The 23,049-nt window shown below is 45.3% G+C and overlaps 1 protein-coding gene across 2 annotated transcripts in view; it reads left to right on the plus strand.

Annotated features, from left to right (window-relative positions):
• Nucleotides 1-16,739, plus strand: part of LOC139230076 (branched-chain-amino-acid aminotransferase, cytosolic-like) — a 34,377-nt gene extending 17,638 nt beyond the window's left edge. Inside the window, exons 3-11 of one of the 2 annotated variants that reach the window (XM_070861873.1) lie at nt 300-500; nt 3,559-3,669; nt 4,257-4,376; nt 6,675-6,838; nt 7,638-7,780; nt 8,474-8,559; nt 9,630-9,770; nt 15,120-15,194; nt 16,470-16,739. In XM_070861873.1, coding sequence (XP_070717974.1) covers nt 300-500; nt 3,559-3,669; nt 4,257-4,376; nt 6,675-6,838; nt 7,638-7,780; nt 8,474-8,559; nt 9,630-9,770; nt 15,120-15,194; nt 16,470-16,511 — 1,083 coding nt within the window. In that variant the 3' untranslated portion in view covers nt 16,512-16,739. The remainder of the gene's footprint in view (nt 1-299; nt 501-3,558; nt 3,670-4,256; nt 4,377-6,674; nt 6,839-7,637; nt 7,781-8,473; nt 8,560-9,629; nt 9,771-15,119; nt 15,195-16,469) is intronic. The other variant, XM_070861874.1, reaches the window with a different exon arrangement.
• The last annotated feature ends 6,310 nt before the right edge of the window (nt 16,740-23,049 follow it).

Genomic DNA, 23,049 nt, shown 5'->3' on the forward strand with positions numbered 1-23,049 from the left:
GTCCAGGAAAGAATGAGTTGGAGTAGGAAGACAAACCAACACAATGAGGGGTTATGAAGATGGCAGAATGTATAGGACAATGTATTTGGAGCTCAAGTGGAATGCAAGAGGAAATTTCAGAGGAGGACAGTCCATTATAGTACTAGCACTGTGTGAGAGGAAGCTTGGAGTTGAGTGCTCAGCGGACAACAAACTCAGCAAGTTAGGTATAGTTAGTGTTCCACCAGTCATTTGCCACCCAGTTATCTTCAAGAACATAGCATGTTAACTAAGACTCTTTTGTTCTCTCCCTCAAACAGGCTTCTGATTTGCAGATTGAGCATTCCAAACACCCCAGAGAGAAGCCCGACAGCAACAAGCTGGTGTTTGGCAAGTCATTTTCAGACCATATGTTGACAGTGGAATGGAACGCAGAGAAAGGGTGGGATAAACCCCACATCAAACCCTTGCAGAACCTCTCATTTCATCCAGCATCTTCAGTTCTGCACTATTCTATAGAGGTGAGTAATCTCCTTACAGGAGCAGTGAGGTGACACATTTAAACCAGGGACAATATCCCATCTTTCTCCTTGGCACCCTGCAGCTTCTGATATGAACAATGATTCAACAACTTTGAACCTTGCGTCCTGCCCTATATACCTACTCATTTCTCCCAGCCACTTGCCATTCACACCTTTACATTTTAGAACTTTTTACAACAACTTGCATTTATATAGCTACTTTAACGTATTTAAAAGTCCCAAGGCTCTTCACAGGAGTGTTATAAAAAATGGATAGAAATTAGGGCAGATAACCAAAAGCTTGGTTCAAGAGCGTACAAAAAGAGGAGAGAGAGGTAGAGAGGCGGAGAGGTTTAGGGAGGGAGTGCCAGAGCTTGGGGCCCAGGCAGCTGAAGGCACGGCCACCAATGGTGGAGCAATTATAATCAGGGATGCTCAAGGGGCCAGAATTAGAGGAGCGTAAACATCTCGTGGGGGTTGTGGGGCTGGAGGAGATTACAGAGATATGGAGGGATTTGAAAACAAGGATGAGAATTTTAAAATCGAGGCATTGCTTAGCATTGAGCCAATGTAGGTCAGCGAGCACAGGGGGTGATGGGTGAGCGGGACTTGGTGCGAGTTAGGACACGGGGCAACAAGCACAGGGGTGATGGGTGAGTGGGACTGGGTGCGAGTTAGGACAGGGGGCAGCGAGCACAGGGATGATGGGTGAGTGGGACTCGGTGTGAGTTAGGACACGGGGCAGTGAGTGATGGGTGAGTGGGACTCGGTGCGAGTTAGGACACGGCAGTGAGCACAGGGGGTGATGGGTGAGTGGGACTCGGTGTGAGTTGGGACACGGGGCAGTGAGCACAGGGGGAGATGGGTGAGCGGGACTAGGTGTGAGTTAGGACACGGGGCAGTGAGCACAGGAGGTGATGGGTGAGTGGGACTCGGTGTGAGTTAGGACATGGGGCAGTGAGCATAGGGGGTGATGGGTGAGCGGGACTAGGTGCGAGTTAGGACACGGGGCAGTGAGCACAGGAGGTGATGGGTGAGTGGGACTCGGTGTGAGTTAGGACACGGGGCAGTGAGCACAGGGGTAGATGGGTGAGCGGGACTCGGTGTGAGTTAGGACATGGGGCAGTGAGCACAGGGGGTGATGGGTGAGCGGGACTCGGTGTGAGTTAGGACATGGGGCAGCGAGCACAGGGGGTGATGGGTGAGCGCGACTCGGTGTGAGTTAGGACATGGGGCAGCGAGCACAGGGGGTGATGGGTGAGCGGGACTAGGTGTGAGTTAGGACACGGGGCAGTGAGCACAGGGGGTGATGGGTGAGCGGGACTTGGTGCGAGTTAGGACATAGGCTGCTGAGTTTTGGATGACCTCTAGTTTATGTAGGGCAGAATGTGGGAGGGCAGCCAGAAGTGCATTGGAATAGTCACGTCTAGAGATCACAAAGGCACGGATGGGGTTTCAGCAGCAGATGCACTGAGGTGGGGTGGAGACGGGCAGTTACGGAGGTGGGAATAGGCATCTTAGTTATGACGCTGATATGTGGTCAGAAGCTCATTTCAGGGTCAAGTATGACACCAAGGGCACAAACAGTGTGGTTCAGCCTCAGGAGTTGTGGAGCGCGATGGAGTTTGTGGCGGGGACCGAAGACAATGGCTTCGGTCTTCCCGGTATTTAATTGGAGAAAATTTCTGCTCGATGGCGGATAAATAGTCTACAATTCCGTGGAGGGGTCAAGAGAAGAGGTAGTGAAATAGAACTGGGTGTTGTCAGTGTACATGTGGAAACTGACGCTGTGTTTTTTAGTCCATTTTCTCTTTCCATTGCCCTTTCACAACCTGAGATGATCTTTATGTATTGTTTAACAATTTTTCACTTCTTCACAGCTTTTATTTTTAATTTTAAAAAAATTCACAGGCTATTAAACCCATTAACTGCTACTTTGTGATAATGTAGCTGGCTCTCTATCGAAAAGAAAGACTTGCATTTATATAGCACCTTTCACGACCACCGGACATTTTAAGTGCTTTATAGCCAATGAAGTACTTTTGGAGTGCAGTCACTGTTGTAATGTGGGAATATAACACACCGGGCTCTGTGTCGCACACCTGGTGCTTTACAGCACACTGGGTACGGTAGCATACAGTGGTTGTTACTGGACCAGTAATCCAGAGGCCCAAACTAATGATCCAGGAGACGGGAGTTTAAATCCCACCACGGCAGCTGGGGAATTTAAATTCAATTCATTAAATAAATTTGGAATAAAAGCCAGTGTCAGTCATGGTGACCGTGAAAAATCCTAACTGGTTCACTAATGTCCTTTAGGGAAGGAAACCTGCCATTCTTACACGGACTGTGACTCCAGACCCACAATGTAGTTGACTCCTAACTGCCCTCTGAAATAACCTCGCAAGCCCCTCAGTTGTACCAAACCGCAGCGACAAAGTCAGCACTGTGGAAGTGCCTTCACCACACGGACTGCAGCGGTTCAAGAAGGCGGCTCACCACCACCTTCTCAAGGGGCAATTGGGGATGGGCAATAAATGCCAGCCTTGCCAGCGATGCCCACATCCTGTGAATTAATACATTTTAAAAAAAACAACTTTGTAGCTAACCCGACTCTTTATAATATGGCTGACCCCTATATTTGCCCTTGGTATTGGTTTAAAGCTTGAAGTAACTCTGATATAGGAGTCAGTGCATCTTTTTCAGTGCAATTTGTGTTTGACTTCTGTTAGTTTTAATGAAATGATTATATGATGATGGTCGAAACAGATGCTACTGTCCAGCCTATAATCCTTTGTGTACAAACACCGTGCTCTCATACGATGCCTCGCATTGGCTGCTACTCCCTTAAACCTTGAACACTTGCTCCAATTAATATCCTGGTTCTGGAGGGAGGTGAAAATTAAGGTAAATGAGCTGAGTGGGGTCTAGTTAAGTAAAGTATCTCTACGTCCTTCGCTGTGGGAGAGCCACATGTTACAGTTGAAGCTGTTGGTGAAATGCAGCACATGGTACAATTTGAACTCAATGTTTTTTCTCTGTCCTTTTCACCCAAAAGCTGTTTGAAGGTATGAAGGCTTTCCGCGGTGCAGACAACAAGATTCGCATGTTCCGACCCGATCTGAACATGGAGCGGATGCATCGATCAGCACTTCGGGCATGTCTGCCTGTACGTAGGTCACATTCCAGACTGAATACATTAAAGATATGCATTTATATAGTGCCTTATCACATCTCTCAGGAACATCTCGAAATGCTTCCATGAAATGAATCATTTTGAAGTGTAGTGTTACGTTGCTGAATGTGCCAGCCATTTTGCACCATTCAGATCTCACCCCAGGACTTGCATTATAATTCAATGTAGTGCTGAGGTTGTGCTGCATTGTTAGCGATGTCACTGTTCAAGTGAGATATTAAATTAAGGCCCCTATCTGTTTGTTTGGCTGTCCCAGGTCAAGTGCGGCATGGGTTAGATACAGAGCAAAAGCTCCATTTACACTGTAATTCTAATGTCTGAAGAGCGCCTGCCAGCATTCCCATCTCCAGCAGCATTCCCATCTCCAGCAGCATTCCCATCTCCAGCAGCATTCCTCCTTCTGGCCTGTGTCTCTCAGACTCGATTTGGTGCTGTGGTCTGGTGTAGTTGTACATGTTCCAAAGCGGCCCCCTCTGTCCATGTTGCCCTCAGAAACTTAGTCTGTAGAAGTTCTGCATCGCCAGAGTTTCTGAAGAATGCTGACGTGTCTGTATTTTTAGGACTTTGACAAAGAAGAGCTGGTGGAATGTATTCGGAAACTAATTGAAATTGACAGAGAATGGGTCCCATATTCTGATGCAGCGAGTCTCTATATCCGCCCCACTTTCATTGGGACAGAGGTAGGAGGTCTTTGTTTTCCAGGTTATTGTTAAGTAGGATTTTTAACGGATTTGCCTGTCAGTGTTGTGTTTAATCACGCATACACTGAAGGGTAAATCCGTACAGAAACAAGTTACTAGCAGATGAATATTGTTTGGGTATCTCTGTCCCCATGATCTTCCTCCATAAGAACATAAGAAATAGGAGCAGGAGTAGGCCATTTGGTCCCTCGAGCCTGCTCCGCCATTCAATAAGATCATGGCTGATCTGATCATGGACTCGGGTCCACTTCCCTGCCCACTCCCCATAACCCTTCACTCCCTTATCGTTCAAAAATCTGTCTATCTCCGCCTTAAATATATTCAATGACCCATCCTCCACAGCTCTCTGGGGCAGAGAATTCCACAGATTTACAACCCTGAGAGAAGAAATTTCTCCTCATCTCAGTTTTAAATGGGCGGCCACTTATTCTAAGACTATGTCCCCTAGTTTTAGTTCCCCCTAGGAGTGGAAATATCCTCTGTGCATCCATCTTGTCGATCCCCCTCATTATTTTATAAGTTTCAATAAGATCGCCTCTCATTCTTCTGAACTCTAATGAGTATAGATCCAACCGACTCAACCTATCCTCATAAGTCAAACCCCTCATCTCCGGAATCAACCTAGTGAACCTTCTCTGAACAGCCTCCAATGCAAGTGTATCCTTCCTTAAATACGGAGACCAAAACTGTACGCAGTACTCCAGATGTGGCCTCACCAATACCCTGTCCAGTTGTAGCAGGACTTCTCTGCTTTTATACTCCATCCCCCTTGCAATAAAGGCCAACATTCCATTTGCCTTCCTGATAACTTGCTGTACCTGCATACTAACTGTTTGTGTTTCATGCACAAGGACCCCCAGGTCCCTCTGCACTGCTGCATTTTGTAATCTCTCCATTTAAGTTATAATTTGCTTTTCTAGTATTTCCCACATTATACTCCATCAGCCAAATTTTTGCCCACTCACTTGTGTCCTCACAATTTGCTTTCCCATCCATCTTTGTATCATCAGCAAACTTGGCTACATTACACTTGGTCCCTTCATCCAAGTCTTTAATATAGATTGTAAATAGTTGAGGCCCCAGCACCGATCCCTGCAGCACCCCACTAGTCACTGTTTGCCAACCAGAAAATGACCCATTTATTCTGACTCTCTGTTTTCTGTTAGTTAGCCAATCCTCTATCCATGTTAATATATTCCCCCTCGAGCCCTGTGAGCTTTTATCTTGTGCAGTAACCTCTTATGTGGCAGCTTATCGAGTGCCTTCTGGAAATCCAAATACACCACATCCACTGGTTCCCCCTTATCCATTATGCTTGTTACATCCTCAATAGAATTCCAGCAAATTTGTCAAACATGATTTCCTTTTCATAAAACCATGCTGACTCTGCCTGATTGAATTATGCTTTTCCAAATGTACCGCTACTGCTTCCTTAATAATGGACTCCAGCATTTTCCTAAAGACATGTTAGGCTAACCGGTCTATCGTTTCCTGCTTTTTGACTGTCTCCTTTTTTTAAATAGGGGCGTTACATTTGCGTTTTTCCAATCTGCTGGGACCTCCCCAGAATCCAGGGAATTCCAGGGGGTTAGAATCATAGAAAGACACCATTTGCCCCACTGTCCCTGTGCCAGTACTAGCACCACACTGGTGCTACCCACTCAATCCCATGTATCTCTCTTCATTATACTGTTCTTCGTCATTTTCTCCCCACCTTGAAAGTATTCCTTAAACCGATCTTTTCGAGCGTGCTTTCAGTGCGTTCTCCGAATTCTCCCACTCTCATTCGTCTACTTTCTCCTATGTGAAGTGCCTGAAGACATTTTATTACGTGAAATGCACCACAAATCTAAACTATTGCTTATCCAGTTCTCTTAAATGTTGTGATTGTTTTGGCTCCAATAGCCGGTTGAGGTAATATATTCCTTTGTGTGAAAGTAATTCCCTCTGACCTTGCCCTTTATGCTTTTAGTACTAACCCTACATTTAATGCTCCCTTGTTACTGATTCACTCATCGGTGTTGTATGGAATCACATGCTACATACCGTCTCAAGCCCTTAACCTTCTATGCTTCACAAATACTGAGCTCATTTTTTAAGTCCCCGCCATAATTCTCATCCCTGATACTGTGCTGGTGCACCTGGTGGCCAAGTTATTTTGCTTTCTCTTTGTGGGGGGAGTTTACTTTTCAGCAAGCAGCACTAATTAAACGTTTGACAAGAAGCTGCAGGGAGTGGAGCACACTTTCACATTACCACATTTACTTTTTTTCCCAGCCTTCCCTTGGTGTGTCTCGAACTAATCATGCCCTACTCTTTGTTATCATTGGGCCTGTTGGACCCTACTTTGCCACAGGAGGTTTCAACCCTGTCTCATTGCTTGCTGATCCCAAGTTCGTGCGTGCTTGGAAAGGAGGCGTGGGTGACTGCAAAATGGGAGGGTAAGTGAGGGCAAAAAGAATGAAATGCAATTTAAAAACAATTGTTTTTGAAGGTATGATGGAGAGAGCTCCACAATGGTCATGGTCTAGCAGGTAAGGTGCACCCAGTGTAGTGCTGGGCCATACAGACCAACAGCTCCCAGGATTGGTTCCAAGTCTGTGCTCCAGGTCCCTGGGCTAGGAAAGGTGAAAGTTAGCCAGGCCTCCCACTGATTACTACCAGTTCTCGCTGGATGGTGCAATTTGTGGTGTCAGGTGAACACTGAATTTGGCGGCCATAACACTCCTCCATGGTCAAAGAACTTGGTGGCATTCTCTCTAGGCTTGTGTATGGAGAATGGCCACTTGAAGCCAGTGCCCATGGAATCATACCCTCGGCAGTGTTTCTAGCTCTATTTGTGATATCCAGTTACCAACCCAATAACTAAATTCAAAACCTTTTAAACCTCTCCCAGCGAATGTGTTTCCATTATAACCAGTGATCTGAATGGAAGATTTTTGTTGGAGCTAGATTCCACCTATGATGAGCATGTGTGACAGCAGTCAGAGGGGAGCGCATCTCCAGGACTAAGTACTTGCCCTTAATTGTTAACGTGATTAGGTTTCAATTTGCTTCCGATTTGCAAGACTGCTGCACAAAGCCCTGTTAGTGCTCTATTTGTGGAGTGATCTTTTAACGTGAATCCACCCTCGATCACAGTCTAATGCGTTTTAGTTCTTTGCATTTTGAATAATTTCCTCGCTGGAAGTCATATTGCGTAAGATCTGACAGAATTCGCTTCTCACTTCCTCTATCTAGAAATTACGGTCCCACGATTTATGTTCAGAACGAGGCTCTGAAACAAGGTTGTCAGCAGGTGCTGTGGCTCTACGGAGACAAGCATGAGATCACCGAAGTGGGAACCATGAACATCTTCATCTATTGGAAGAACGAGCAAGGCGGTACGTGACACTGGCAACTCCAGCACCGCAACCAACTCGCCAGCATTGAAGTGTTAAACTGCGCTTCCTTGTCCTGTTCTACTGACGCCAAAATTATTTATTTTAAACTTTCAGGCCTCTTAAAAGCCCAAGCTTGGCATTACCTATGACAGTTTCTAATTCTCTTCATCTTCTGTCCTTGCAGCTCACTGGGGTCTGTCCGACACTGGGGTCTGTCCGACACTGGGGATCTGTCCGACACTGGGGATCTGTCCGACACTGGGGATCTGTCCGACACTGGGGTCTGTCCGACACTGGGGTCTGTCCGACACTGGGGTCTGTCCGACACTGGGGTCTGTCCGACACGGGGGTCTGTCCGACACTGGGGTCTGTCCTACACTGGGGTCTGTCCTACACTGGGGTCTGTCCTTGCAGCTCACTGGCTGTCCCGCACCGAGGGCGAGGGTCTGTCCCGCACCGAGGGCGAGGGTCTGTCCCGCACTGAGGTCTTGGCCTTTCACCTGCATTTCTCAACAAAAAGTTTAAGTGTTTAAGTGGTGTGTTAGCCAATGAGAGCTCCCTAGTTTCAAATCCCAGTGAAGGTGATGGTCAGTGAGAGCTCCCTAGCCATTAATCCCAGTTGATTGTTGATTTGATGTTGGCCAGTATTTAGGGATTTTTGCTTGTTAAAGAATTCTACATTTCCTTCTTCAGAGGTGGAGTTGCTCACACCTCCACTGGATGGTACAATCCTTCCGGGAGTCACGAGGCAAAGTTTGCTGGACCTGGGACGACAGTGGGTATGTTGGCATTGCAGTAATAAATCTTTATTTGATGTGTCTTTGTTATGACTATATGATGTGCCCTCATCAGTTTACAGATAGTTTGGGATTCTTTCAATGATTTTAGTCTATAACCCTCCCAAGCTAGCTGGTTCTGTGTCCTTCTGGAGTGTGCCTCTCTGCTGCCTGAGAAATGGGATAAGGCAGCAGGTGAGTCGAGTGCCCAGGTGCTGCCAGCAGATTCAAAATGTCAATAGGAGGAGTATCTACGACACTAGATTGTTGGTAGAATCACAATATTAATGATTCTGTGAGCAGTGTTTTAGGTCTGCCCTAGATATTCTCTCGGGTTCAATGTCACACTTCACTCCTGGAGCAGACCTTGTATCCCCTACCATCTACAGACCTTTGCTGCCCATTAAACAATAGCATGATCCTGGGGCCATAACAATAAAACCTCTGAATACTGAATACCATGGTCTCACTCGTGCCCCATGTGTGTTTCTCCTCCTTTTGGAAGGCATTTCAGTGAGGTGTGGCCAATTGTAAATCAACAAACTGGAGTGAACAGCATGCAGTTTCACGGCAAAACTTACCTATTTTCAAAATAGTAATAACTGACTTTACAAGTCCGGCACTGACTTGGAAATCAAGGTGCTTCTGCCTCTTCACTGTTCCAAACGCAACCCGGCTGCAGACTATTTTTCCAGGTCAGAGAGAGAGAGGAAACCAAAATCCTAACCCCCTGCCCTGCCCCTCCCTGCAGATAAGAAGCTAGTAATTATATTTTTTTGGAGATGCAACTTAAAAGTGAGGAGGCTTCACTTTTCTGACCCAAGATACAAATTGGCATTTTTCTTATTTGTGGGTGTTGCTGGCTAGTTTGCAATCACTGCCCATTCTTAGTTAGCCTGAGAAAGTGGGAGTGAGTCTTCTTCATGAACCACTTGTAATAAGGGCACTCCCACAATGACGTTAGGTAGGGAATTCCAGAATTTGTATTGTGCCGATGATGGAACAATTAGTGCAGGTTAATGAGAAGTCACTCACACGGTCCCAGCACTGTTAAACACGCTGCTTATTTCCAGGGTGAGTTTAAAGTTTCAGAGCGAGGGATGGCGATGCCTGAGCTGCTCAAAGGACTGCAGGAGGATCGAGTGAAAGAAATTTTTGGTGCTGGCACAGCCTGTGTCGTCTGCCCAGTCGATCGGATCCTGTACCAGGGTCAGGTGAGTCCATTTGCAGAATCCCAAGCAATGTATTCATTTCTTTTACTAAAAAATACTTTAATTTGTGAAAGTAACAGTGTGACGAGCAGAACAAGAAACTAAAAATCCAAGCAAGCACCTCGTCAAACGGCAAACACTGAGCTGGGGGAGCCCGAGAATCATCGACAGATTCTAATTCAGACATTTCCACTGCTGCAGGGCACTCCAAATATCCAATAAACAATACTGGGCTAAATGTGTGGTTATCTACTTTGGTGGTAAAAACACGAAGGCAGAATATTATCTGAATGGTGACAGATTAGGAAAAGGGGAGGTGCAACGAGACCTGGGTGTCATAGTACATCAGTCATTGAAGGTTGGCATGCAGGTACAGCAGGCGGTTAAGAAAGCAAATGGTATGTTGGCCTTCACAGCGAGGGGATTTGAGTACAGGGGCAGGGAGGTGTTACTACAGTTGTACAGGGCCTTGGTGAGGCCACACCTGGAGTATTGTGTACAGTTTTGGTCTCCTAACTTGAGGAAGGACATTCTTGCTATTGAGGGAGTACAGCGAAGGTTCACCAGACTGATTCCCAAGATGGCAGGACTGACATATCAAGAAAGACTGGATCAACTGGACTTGTATTCACTGGAGTTCAGAAGAATGAGAGGGGATCTCATAGAAACGTTTAAAATTCTGACAAAGGGGACTACAGTGGGATGAGGGCAGAGTTGGCTAAAGTAGACTGGAAACACAGACTAAACGGTGGCACAATTGAGGAACAGTGGAGCACTTTTAAGGAGCTCTTTCATAGTGCTCAACAAAAATATATTCCAGTGAAAAAGGGCGGTAAGAGAAGGGATAACCAGCCGTGGATAACCAAGGAAATAAAGGAGAGTATCAAATTAAAAACCAATGCGTATAAGGAGGCCAAGGTTAGTGGGAAACTAGCAGATTGGGAAAATTTTAAACGACAGCAAAGAATGAATAAGAAAGCAATAAAGAAAGGAAAGATAGATTACGAAAGTAAACTTGCGCAAAACATAAAAACAGATAGTAAAAGCTTTTACCGATACATAAAGCGGAAAAGAGTGACTAAAGTAAATGTTGGTCCCTTAGAAGATGAGAAGGGGGATTTAATAATGGGAAATGTGGAAATGACTGAGACCTTAAACAATTATTTTGCTTCGGTCTTCACAGTGGAAGACACAAAAACCATGCCAAAAATTGCTGGTCATGGGAATGTGGGAAGGGAGGACCTTGAGATAATCACTATCACTAGGGGGGTAGTGCTGGACAGGCTAATGGGACTCAAGGTAGACAAGTCCCCTGGTCCTGATGAAATGCATCCCAGGGTATTAAAAGAGATGGCGGAAGTTATAGCAGATGCATTCGTTATAATCTACCAAAATTCTCTGGACTTTGGGGAGGTACCAGCGGATTGGAAAGCAGTTAATGTAACGCCTCTGTTTAAAAAAGGGGGCAGGCAAAAATAGGCCAGTTAGTTTAACATCTGTAGTGGGAAAAATGCTTGAAGCTATCATTAAGGAAGAAATAGTGGGACATCTAGATAGCAATAGTGCAATCAAGCAGACGCAACATGGATTCATGAAGGGGAAATCATGTTTAACTAATTTACTGGAATTCTTTGAGGATATAACGAGCATGGTGGATAGAGGTGTACCGATGGATGTGGTGTATTTAGATTTCCAAAAGGCATTCGATAAGGTGCCACACAAAAGGTTACTGCAGAAGATAAAGGTACGCGGAGTCAGAGGAAATGTATTAGCATAGATCGAGAATTGGCTGGCTAACAGAAAGCAGAGAGTCGGGATAAATGGGTCCTTTTCGGGTTGGAAATCGGTGGTTAGTGGTGTGCCACAGGGATCGGTGCTGGGACCACAACTGTTTACAATATACATAGATCACCTGGAAGAGGGAACAGAGCGTAGTGTAACAAAATTTGCAGATGACACAAAGATTAGTGGGAAAGCGGGTTGTGTAGAGGACACGGAGAGGCTGCAAAGAGATTTAGATAGGTTAAGCGAATGGGCTAAGGTTTGGCAGATGGAATACAATGTCGGAAATGTGACGTCATCCACCTTGGGGGGAAAAAAACAGTAAAAGGGAATATTATTTGAATGGGGAGAAATTACAACATGCTGCGGTGCAGAGGGACCTGGGGGTCCTTGTGCATGAATCCCAAAAAGTTAGTTTGCAGGTGCAGCAGGTAATCAGGAAGGCGAATGGAATGTTGGCCTTCATTGCGAGAGGGATGGAGTACAAAAGCAGGGAGGTCCTGCTTGAACTCTACAGGTATTGGTGAGGCCGCACCTGGAGTACTGCGTGCAGTTTTGGTCACCTTTCTTAAGGAAGGATATACAAGCTTTGGAGGGGGTACAGAGATGATTCACTAGGCTGATTCCGGAGATGAGGGGGTTACCTTATGATGATAGATTGAGTAGACTGGGTCTTTACTCATTGGAGTTCAGAAGGATGAGGGGTGATCTTATAGAAACATTTAAAATAATGAAAGGGATAGACAAGATAGAGGCAGAGAGGTTGTTTTTCCACTGGTCGGGGAGACTAGAACTAGGGGGCACAGCCTCAAAATACGGGGGAGCCAATTTAAAACCGAGTTGAGAAGGAATTTCTTCTCCCAGAGGGTTGTGAATCTGTGGAACTCTCTGCCCAAGGAAGCAGTTGAGGCTAGCTCATTGAATGTATTCAAATCACAGATAGATAGATTTTTAACCAATAAGAGAATTAAGGGTTATGGGGAGCGGGCGGGTAAGTGGAGCTGAGTCCACGGCCAGATCAGCCATGATCTTGTTGAATGGCGGAGCAGGCTCGAGGGGCTAGATAGCCTACTCCTGTTCCTAATTCTTATGTTTTTAATTATGTTTAGACAGGTTAGATGCAGGAAGAATTTTCCCAATGTTGGTGAAATCCAGAACCAGGGGTCACAGTCTAAGGATAAGGGGTAAGCCATTTAGGACCGAGATGAGGAGAAACTTCTTCACCCAGAGAGTGGTGAACCTGTGGAATTCTCTGCCACAGAAAGTTGTTGAGGCCAATTCACTAAATATATTCAAAAATGAGTTAGATGAAGTCCTTACTACTGGGGGGATCAAGGGGTATGGCGAGAAAGCAGGAATGGGGTACTGAAGTTGCATGTTCAGCCATGAACTCATTGAATGGCGGTGCAGGCTCGAAGGGCCGAATGGCCTACTCCTGCACCTATTTTCTATGTAAACTAGATGCCGACCTATACTAGCCCAACCATGGGATTTGCAGAAAGAGCTCGACTTTGTTTTAACATTTGATTAATCTTCTTTTCTGGGAGGGGGACAGATCTCTCAGCATTTTGTTCCCCACGAGGTGCTGTTTGCTATGGTGCACCTGTTATATATTCCCCCCCTCCGCCATGTCACTTGCTGAAGCACTGTTTACACACAACCTGTAAAAGCCATGTCTTACTGAGTTAGATTTTTATGGGGGGGGGGGGGGGGAGGGGTTGCACTCTACTATCTCTAAGTTTATCCTCTCCTCTACTGAGGGCACTGACTTCTTCCTAAGGTACCGTTCCATATGCCCTAGCAGCCTTTAAGCACCCTGTGAGTGTCAGCAGGATATTGAACTGTAGATGGCATCACAACCAACTTAGATTCTCTTGTCCATCGTAAATGTCATCACGTGTGCTTCCAACAGGAGTTAGGGTTACAGGGTTCATCGGAGAGTGATCCCCTCCCAGGGCACTGCGGCTTAGTATCACACCCCAGTGTTAGCCCAGCTGAGGTCAGATAGTTAATATAACAAAACTCAGTTAGGCAGTGGGCACTTGCTTTACCCACTGAACCATTCTCAGCATTCCATTCTTTCTCTGTTTCAGTTCGTCCCCCTCTCTCTGACTTTCTCTTTCTGTGTTTACATTCCTGGTTCTTTCTCCCTCTCTGTCTGTGTCTCTGTTTCTCTCTCTCCTTCCATTTCTTCCCCTTCTATCTCTTTTTGTATTTCTAGTTCTCCCTTTATCTATGTCTCTCATTAGTGATAACTAATTAACTTAAAAGTAATTTCCAACAACCAGAACTTGTTCATGTTAACACCTTGAGGCAGCAAGTCTCGCTGGTGTGAGGATGACTTATTTCATTGTCTGTATGAGTAGATCTGACTGGTGAGAAAGCAAGAGGCAGAGCCAGTGAAAATATAACTGCTCTACCAGGTCTTAAATGCTTAGTAAAATCTGTATTGTCTGCCAGAGTTGCCTTGGGCAAAGCGTTGCATAATCCATTAATGCCAATATCATGTCTGAGGTAAATGAGCCGAGCAGCCTAAGCAGAATTACATTCAGCGATGTTTGTATTGGCCCCACCTTCATCCCATGGTTTTGCTGTTCCATAAATGTCAGATTAGAATCTGTGTATTTCTGGGTAATCAGCCCATTGCCATTCAGTCTATGAGTTCATCCTGCAGTCTGCATTGCAGCATCCAAATGTTCCTTAAATGATTTCAATGTTTTCCCCACTATTCTGTCTGGGGGTTCCTTCTATTATGATGGATATTTGAGTATTAGAAACTGGATTTCACTTTATTAATTTGCAAGAAGCTGATTTAAAAAAAGAAAAGAAAATACCCCTTTTGTCTCCATTTTCTGGCCAAGCAGGCAGACAGACAGTTCATTCCCAAGATAAGAGGCTTGATAGAGGGGATCTCACGCTCTCATTCCTTCATTTGAATTTCCCTCCTCAACAGGATGTAGTATCTCAAAGGTAACAGTAGGACTGCGTGATCGAGCTGAAGTTGTGACCCCATGATTCATGGCTCGACTGCGCGATACCACCGTCATGTTTCACAGCTAGTGTGTAATGCAGGAACCAGCAGGCTGCTGGAATGAATCAGCTTGAAGGGAACAGAATGAACACCTGAACACATCAGAGGTCGAGTGTGAGAGGGAGCGAGGTACTGCAGGCATGGAAATTGCACCTGGCTTGTGCCAAGGATTTGTGATCATTTAGACAGTGGAAGCTGTAGAACATGTTCACAGATAAAATGAAAATGTCATGTTAATAACAAAAGGACTGTGTTGTTTAGTGGCTTGGGCAGCCTGTGCAGCCTGTGCTCCCAGTGGCTCCCCCGCTCTCAGATTCAGTAACGTTTCCAGTTTCGTAACCATGACATCATTAGCACATGTTGTTTAAAAAAGAATCACAGAACCAAACAACATGAGCTCAAGGTCAAAGACTCACATAATAGAACATGTGCTAAAGTTAAAAACATCATGCTATAGGGCTGCTTTATGTTTAATGTATGTTAATGGCTGAATGCTGTCGATAAAGCAATTCTTTAATTCACTTTTTCCCTTTCTTCAGAGCTATCACATTCCTACCATGGAGAATGGCCCCGAGCTAGCTAAACGGTTCCTGAAAGAACTGACAGATATTCAGGTAGGAGTTCAGGGTATTGAAGCACATGGTATTATACCTTGCAATATGTCCTGCTGACTCTTGCAAGATGAAGGTGATGATACCTTCATACCTGCTCTTGTGTAGAGTCTCTTCCCATTATACAGCACTATGGGCCGAGTTTGATCGACTTACCGTCGGCTGCCGCCGAGTTTTCTTGGTGGTCTCAATGGTCTTTGGGCGCTCTCCCCTCCGAGCGAGTTTCGTCAGGTCCTCACGCTGGCGGGGAGAGAAGACCGCTGGGTGCCATTCGCCCACAAGAGTCCTCTCGCCCCCTACGTTCCCAGGTGGTCCGGGCGGTCCTCCGCTCCAGCAGGGGAAAGGACCGCTGTGTGGAGGCAGGTCTAACCTCAATGGTGAGTATGAAGACCTGCAAAAAAACGTTAGTGTACTTTTCTTTTATTTATTTTGCAGGGATTTAGGTGTTTTTTTTTTATTGGTTTAAAAACTTTTTATTTTATCAGTTTCCCCCCCCCCCCCGGCTCCCTGGGCCCAACTCTATCCTCACGGTACTTTGCCGAGGATCGCATTTGCCACCCAGAATGGGAGCTATTACCCACTGCTGCCCAGAATCAGTGTACAAGGCCCAGTTTTGCCGCCGGGCGGCCTTTCCCACATTTTTTTCATGAAACTTCCGCCCAAATTACTGTCAGGATCTTAGCGGTCCTTTGGAAGGTGCTTGGGCAGAACTTATATTTCACCAAACTTATTCCCTCAAAGGGGCAAAGATCAGGGGATGTTTTATTTGAAGTATTCATTCTATATTCTAAGAAATATCTTCAGAAAAACTATCCCTGATATTTTAAAAATCTCAACTGTTTATTTGCCCAGAGGACCAGCCCTCCGTGATGCTGCTATTCTACAGCAACTGCAGTCATCACAATGAGAGTAGCCTAGAATCGACTCTTACTGCCTGTACTGTTGCACAGGAACTAGTTGTCCTACAGTACCATGCACGAGTCTCGTCAGTGCCAGTGAACCTGATCCCTGGCTTTCCCTGTCCTTACCCAGGAGCCTAAGGTCAATTGTGACATTCCAGCTGTTGCCCTGGCATAGACCGAGATGCAACCTGGGAGGCACCTGGTCTGTGCGGCTCAGGAGAACACTGGAAAATGGGAAAGGTTACAGTCCACTGCAACCCTTTACCTGGACTTACTGTGCATTTCTCTGCTGTCACCATTGTAACTGAGGAGAGTTATGGGGAGGGGGATTGACAATATAGTACATGATAAAAATGTCATTATATTCTAATTTCAGTATGGCCGAACTTCCAGCGACTGGACGCGGCTGGTCATCTAAGCAATGGAAATGTGCTTCCCATTCTGCACAGCCCTGAGCCAGAAGCCACATCGCTGTCTCGCTTTGCATTAGGGATATGTGTGATCCTTTGCCTTGCTTCTAGATGAAATATCTCAGACGTTCATTAACTTGTATGATTATAGATTTAGTCAAAAAATTGGATTCAGTGGTGCTGGCTTTTTTAGATTCTTTGGTCTAATTAAATATATATTACTAATTCCTTATCAACTATGTTGCTGCTCTTTATGGGATGTTTCCTAAGCTTAAATTCTAATTGATATCAGTGACAACTCAAAGGCTCAAGGTACCCATAGTGCTCGGCGTTGGTGACCCAGTGAATTGAGAAGCTCTCCATTCCAGACATCAGAAGAGATCAACCGTGCTGGAAGAACTGAAGTGTTCGCTCCTGGGCACCCTTAGTTCCTGTCTGTCATTTATAATATCAAAAATTAGAACAGAAAATTCTGGGAGCTCATAGCAGATCCGTCAGTATCTGGGGCAAGACAGACAAGTTAATGGTTTGGATCAATGCTGTCGGAACTGATCTCAGTACCATCAGTTAATATGGCCTTTCTTTTTCACATACCAATCTATCTGCTGCGGATTTTCTGTAATTTTGGAACAGAATTCAGTTTCTAATTTTAGTTGTCATAGACTATATCAGCTGTATGCTTCTGCGTCTCTCGCTCGCTGAGGATCGGGCTCACTGACTACAGACTGGTGTGTCCGCTAAACTGGGGCAGTCAGCTAAAGTACCCTGAGAGTAGGAACAATTTTGTCAGTCGATCATACTGACATTGTTGTTTCCATCAGCGCAGTCCCTTAACTTTCATTCACCATGACTGCTTGGATGTTACAAAGCTGTTGGTGTTTGCACTGACCAGTATAAAACAGGAGTGTATCAAAACCATGTTATATGAACAATTCAGTTGATGTACTATTCAATGACAGCTTCATAAATTTATGACCTTTCCTTCATTGCTATGTTCCTCAGCAAGCAAGTAACATATTTGCAAGTCTCTGCTTTGCTGATGGAGGTTAAAGGTACATCGAAGCAGATGGACACTACCATCTTGCATTTTATCCTTTCTTTTGTGTTTTTTTTCCTCTCAGAACTCTCCTTCCAGAAGTGCCTGGCCTCCACTCTGTGCCTACTCCTAATAACTGGCCAACCTGGAAAACCAATCTTATGCTGCTATTCTGTGCTGCAGTGCAGTGACTGAGCTCCCAGGGACACGAAAAAAAAACACTAACACTGGAAGTTCTTAGCTAGTCCGATCAGGTCAATGATGAGGGTGGAGATGTTTCATTAGTTCAACATAGAAATTTACAGCACGGAAGGAGGCCACTTCAGCCCATCGTGTCCGTGCCAGCCGTTCCTTCACCCCCCCCCCCAAAATCGATAATCTGGCTTTTCTCTTTCAGATGCTGTTTGTTTGCTGTACATTATTAGCATTTTCAGTTTGTTTTCCCTGGTAGTTTTATGCTCTGTTGATGAAGAATAGGACTATGAAGGTCATAGATCCCGGTCCAGGAATGGTAGAAGTTATTGACAGTGGAATCGGCGCGGTTTCACAATCTCCTTCGGGTATTGGGTAAATAATGTAACATAGCTGGCTCCTTCCACAAACCCTGTACCATTTAAACCGAATTAGATTTAATAACTGGGACCACTCTTCCTTGCCTTGTTCTGTGGCAGTTACCTTTGTTAACTTACCTTGCATATTTTTTGTGATTCATGAAGTCTCTTATCTGTGCAGGCATTTTGTGTGTGATAAACGGCTGATTTAGCAAGTGAGAGAATTGACATTGTTAGTGAACATCAGAAGTTCAGTGTATCTGCATATGCGTGCATATCCATGTGTCCATTTGTGAATCCGTCCATACGCATCTCCGTACATATCCCTGGATATATCCCTGTGATTATCCACATGCATGCACGTGTCCACATGTTTATATTTACGTCTGCGTGTGTGTATATAAACAGTGTCCCAGTAATGATGCTTACAAGATTGATTATAAACTGCATTTAAATAAGCTGATATGCCACAGATTGTCTCACTAGGTCAACTTAAAAATAGCTGTTCCAATTATGCCATCTAACAGCTTTTTAATCCCAGCCCTTAGCCACGTTACGCAATTTTCAACGTTACGCAATCTTCAACACTACGCACCTGGATGGTAACTAGGGAGGCTGCAGTGGGTCAGTCCCTGACAAACACTTTCTTTCACTTTCTGCACCCCACCACTCCCCAAACACTGTCATTCATGTCTTCCATTTTATCCAGAACGAAGTTATTCTGGATTAGCTACTGGTTCAGTGCTTGTGGAGTTGAGAGTTTGAACCTGGCAATCCTCAGTGAGCAAGTTCCACCTTCCTGCACTTCTCCAACTCAGTCACTAGATGGAGCATGGCACTTGTCATAGCTTGGAGTGGGGTGAGGGAGGGGATGAATACCTCAGCCAGACAGCCCTCTCTGCTCACTGGTGATGGGAGCAGCTGTGGGGAGACTCAGAAAGGAGAAGAGCAAACAAAAACTGTTTCGAGGCATTCATGTGAGCTGTTGGAAAGGAAAGTCAAACTTAACAACACAACCAAAACTAATAATGAATCCTTTTTGCTTCCTGCCCATAGTTCTGTGCTGATTAAGCTGCAACACTGATCAGGCCCCATGTCTCATCCAGCGCTTGATCCTCGCATTCTGCCATTTAATTTTAATTCGAATGGATAGATGTATCGTGCAGTAAAACTCCCCAGTGACTTTAATCATATGCTCTTCAAAGCAGAAATTACTGAAATCATTTTACCCTAAGGTAGTGTTTAGATGGTCATGCTTTTAATACACTCTGATTTCTTGGCAGGAAACATCAGTTGTCCAGATTTACTGTGTACAGCTGGATGTGTGTGTGTAGATATTACAGTTAACAGAGAAAATGCAAACACAGAAAATGCTGTAAATACACGGTGGGTCCGTGAGCATCGGAGTGAGGACACTGCCTCAGGTGTGACAAATGGCCCCCCTTGAACCGCCAAGCCGTGTTGGCTTTACCTGACTGCCGTGGTGCATTTTCTCAATAATTATAGGCATAGCTGCACTTCATTACAGAGCAAGTGTGAAAGGTTACGGCGAGGAAGCTTTGCACAACAAGGCATCATTGCAGACGATGATGTGACACATGCTGCAGTCACAAGCTACCTCTGTGCAGGTTACTGAATGTGGGTCACACACCCCACTGTACAGGATTTATAAAGAGAAGCTCCAGCTTTAAAAATATTTTTATCATTTTTTAGCCTAAAATTGGTAAGTGGGTAAGAAAATTATACTTTTTACAGGAAGATTGGGATGGGGCGCTGGGGGTGGGTTAGTGTGTGAGGTGGGCGGTGGGGTGAGGCTGTGTGTGGGTGAGGTGTACTGTAGGGAAGCTAATATCGCCAAATTGTTGCTGGGTACAGGGCAGTTTTAGATTAGAATCCAGGAGAGGAAAAAGTAGATTGTTTCTGTTGCCCATTCCTGTCAAATCCCAAGTTTGGAAGTTTGGAAGGGTAGAATTTAAGTCAGGCATTGCAGCTGACTGTCAGCCTGGGTCTTGGCTGGCCTTTGTTGCGATATTCAGTGGTACTGTTTAATATTAGAACATCCAATTAAAATGGGACATTTGAGCAGTGTGCTGATTGTCCTGGCCAGTGGATGTTGATGGGCCTCACTGCTAATACCAGGCTGTGAGTTGAGGGCAAGGATCTTAGTTCCAGATATTCCCACCAGTGGATTTGTTCTTTACAGTGGCTTTTACAGTGCTCTTCCTCTTCATGAATGTACGGTTTGTTTCAGTGCCTATAATTTATGATATATCGTTTACAAACTGAAATGTGTTGCTGTAATTTGCATTAGAGGCTTTAGGCAGCTCTGTGAAGTAGATAGAATGACAGGCTATTAGATTGGAGCTGGCCTTTGTAGCCACACCTGAACAGCCGACTGACAGCTCTAAATGTCGACAAAACATTCAGTAAATACAGAGCACCATCTCCAGAAATTGGGTTACTTTGGGAGCTTGATTAGAAAGGCTGCTATTTATAAGTTATCCAACTTCTAGTAAATTCCGTCACAGCTTCACCTTGTGTTTTGCTAGCTTGTCATAACTGGCCAACTTGTCTTTCTACTTGGTGTTACTGGAAGTATACATGTGTCTGCGTGTATACCTCTATGTCACAATGTGTGTTTCTGCGCGTATACCTGTATGTCACAGTGTGTGTGTCTGCGAGTATACCTGTATGTCAGTGTGTGTCTGCACATACCTGTAGGTCAGTGTGCATGTCTGCGAGTATACATGTATGTCAGTGTGTGGTGTGTGTGTCTGCACATATACCTGTATGTCACAGTGTGTGTGTCTGCGCGTATACCTGTATGTCAGTGTGTGTCTGCTCATATACCTGTAGGTCAGTGTGCATGTCTGCGAGTATACCTGTATGTCAGTGTGTGTGTCTGCGCGTATACCTGTACGTCAGTGTGTGTGTCTGCGCGTATACCTGTACGTCAGTGTGTGTCTGCGCGTATACCTGTACGTCAGTGTGTGTGTCTGCGCGTATACCTGTACATCAGTGTGTGTCTGCGTGTATACCTGTAGGTCAGTGTGCATGTCTGCGAGTATACCTGTATGTCAGTGTGTGTGTCTGCGCGTATACCTGTATGTCAGGTGTGTCTGCACATATACCTGTAGGTCAGTGTGCATGTCTGCGAGTATACCTGTATGTCACAGTGTGTGTGTCTGCGAGTATACCTGTATGTCAGTGTGTGTGTCTGAGTATACCTATATGTCACAGTGTGTGTGTCTGCGCGTATGCCTATATGTCAGTGTGTGTGTGTCTGCGCGTATACCTGTAGGTCAGTGTGCATGTCTGCGAGTATACCTGTATGTCACAGTGTGTGTCTCTGAGAGTATACCTGTATGTCAGTGTGTGTGTCTGCGAGTATACCTGTATGTCACAGTGTGTGTGTCTGCGAGTATACCTATATGTCACAGTGTGTGTGTCTGCGCGTATACCTGTATGTCAGTGTGTGTGTGTCTGCGCGTATACCGTATGTCAGTGTGTGTGTGTCTGCGCGTATACCTGTATGTCAGTGTGTGTGTGTCTGCGCGTATACCTGTAGGTCAGTGTGCATGTCTGCGAGTATACCTGTATGTCACAGTGTGTGTGTCTGAGAGTATACCTGTATGTCCGTGTGTGTGTCTGCGAGTATACCTGTATGTCACAGTGTGTGTGTCTGCGAGTATACCTATATGTCACAGTGTGTGTGTCTGCGCGTATACCTGTATGTCAGTGTGTGTGTGTCTGCGCGTATACCTGTATGTCAGTGTGTGTGTGTCTGCGCGTATACCTGTAGGTCAGTGTGCATGTTTGCGAGTATACCTGTATGTCACAGTGTGTGTGTCTGAGAGTATACCTGTATGTCAGTGTGTGTGTCTGCGAGTATACCTGTATGTCACAGTGTGTGTGTCTGCGAGTATACCTATATGTCACAGTGTGTGTGTCTGCGCGTATACCTGTATGTCAGTGTGTGTGTGTCTGCGCGTATACCTGTATGTCAGTGTGTGTGTGTCTACGCGTATACCTGTATGTCAGTGTGTGTGTGTCTGCGCGTATACCTGTATGTCAGTGTGTGTGTGTGTGTCTGTGCGTATACCTGTATGTCAGTGTGTGTGTGTCTGTGAGTATACCTGTATGTCACAATGTGTGTGTCTGTGCATATACCTGTATGTCAGTGTGTGTGTGTGTGCGTATATCTGTATGTCAGTGTGTGTCTGCGAGTATACCTGAATGTCAGTGTGTGTGTATCTGTGAGTATACCTGTATGCCGGCTTTGAATTTTACCTTTGATTCCCATGTGCTGAAAAGTGCTGCTTACAAATCTGCCACTGACTTTGTGAAAATTGAGATGCTCACTTGTACCATTATCACATCCATCACCATACTCGTTTGTTTATTCAGAAATAAAACTATAAAAAATAAACGTGTTTTGTATTTTTATACTAAAAGACTGTTTATGGAATCTGCATAGGATGTCTACACCAGGTACAGGCCCCACACCCGGGTACAGGCCCCACACTAAAATAGTGTCACTGTAGGCTAGTTAACGATTTCTATTGGACACTGAACTATGGGTACAAGCGGGTACCTATCTACACCGGGTCTTTGCATCCAACTATAACTATGGGTATGTGTAGGCAAAAGAAAATGAGGTCTCAGTTTGTGATGGTAGAGTCAGGGAGCTAATGCCTGGACATTGTTCACCCTCGGTCCCAGCTACACAAGTGCTAAGTGTACACCTTTGGTGACACACTCAGGTCGAAATTTGGTTTGTTACGCCACCCGTTAACACCGCAGAGGAGTGGCTAAGGACTTACCGTCGCTGCGGAGCTGACTCCTCGCCTTCCGAAAAATGTGATTGGGCCGTGGGGGCGGTGCCAGGAGGCACACTGCGCTCTCTACCGTCACCTACCTGCTGACGTCATTGAGCGTGCAGCCCGTCTGCGATATTCG

The sequence above is a fragment of the Pristiophorus japonicus genome, chromosome 19, assembly GCF_044704955.1.
Source record: "Pristiophorus japonicus isolate sPriJap1 chromosome 19, sPriJap1.hap1, whole genome shotgun sequence".
In the NCBI taxonomy this organism is placed as follows: domain Eukaryota; kingdom Metazoa; phylum Chordata; class Chondrichthyes; family Pristiophoridae; genus Pristiophorus; species Pristiophorus japonicus.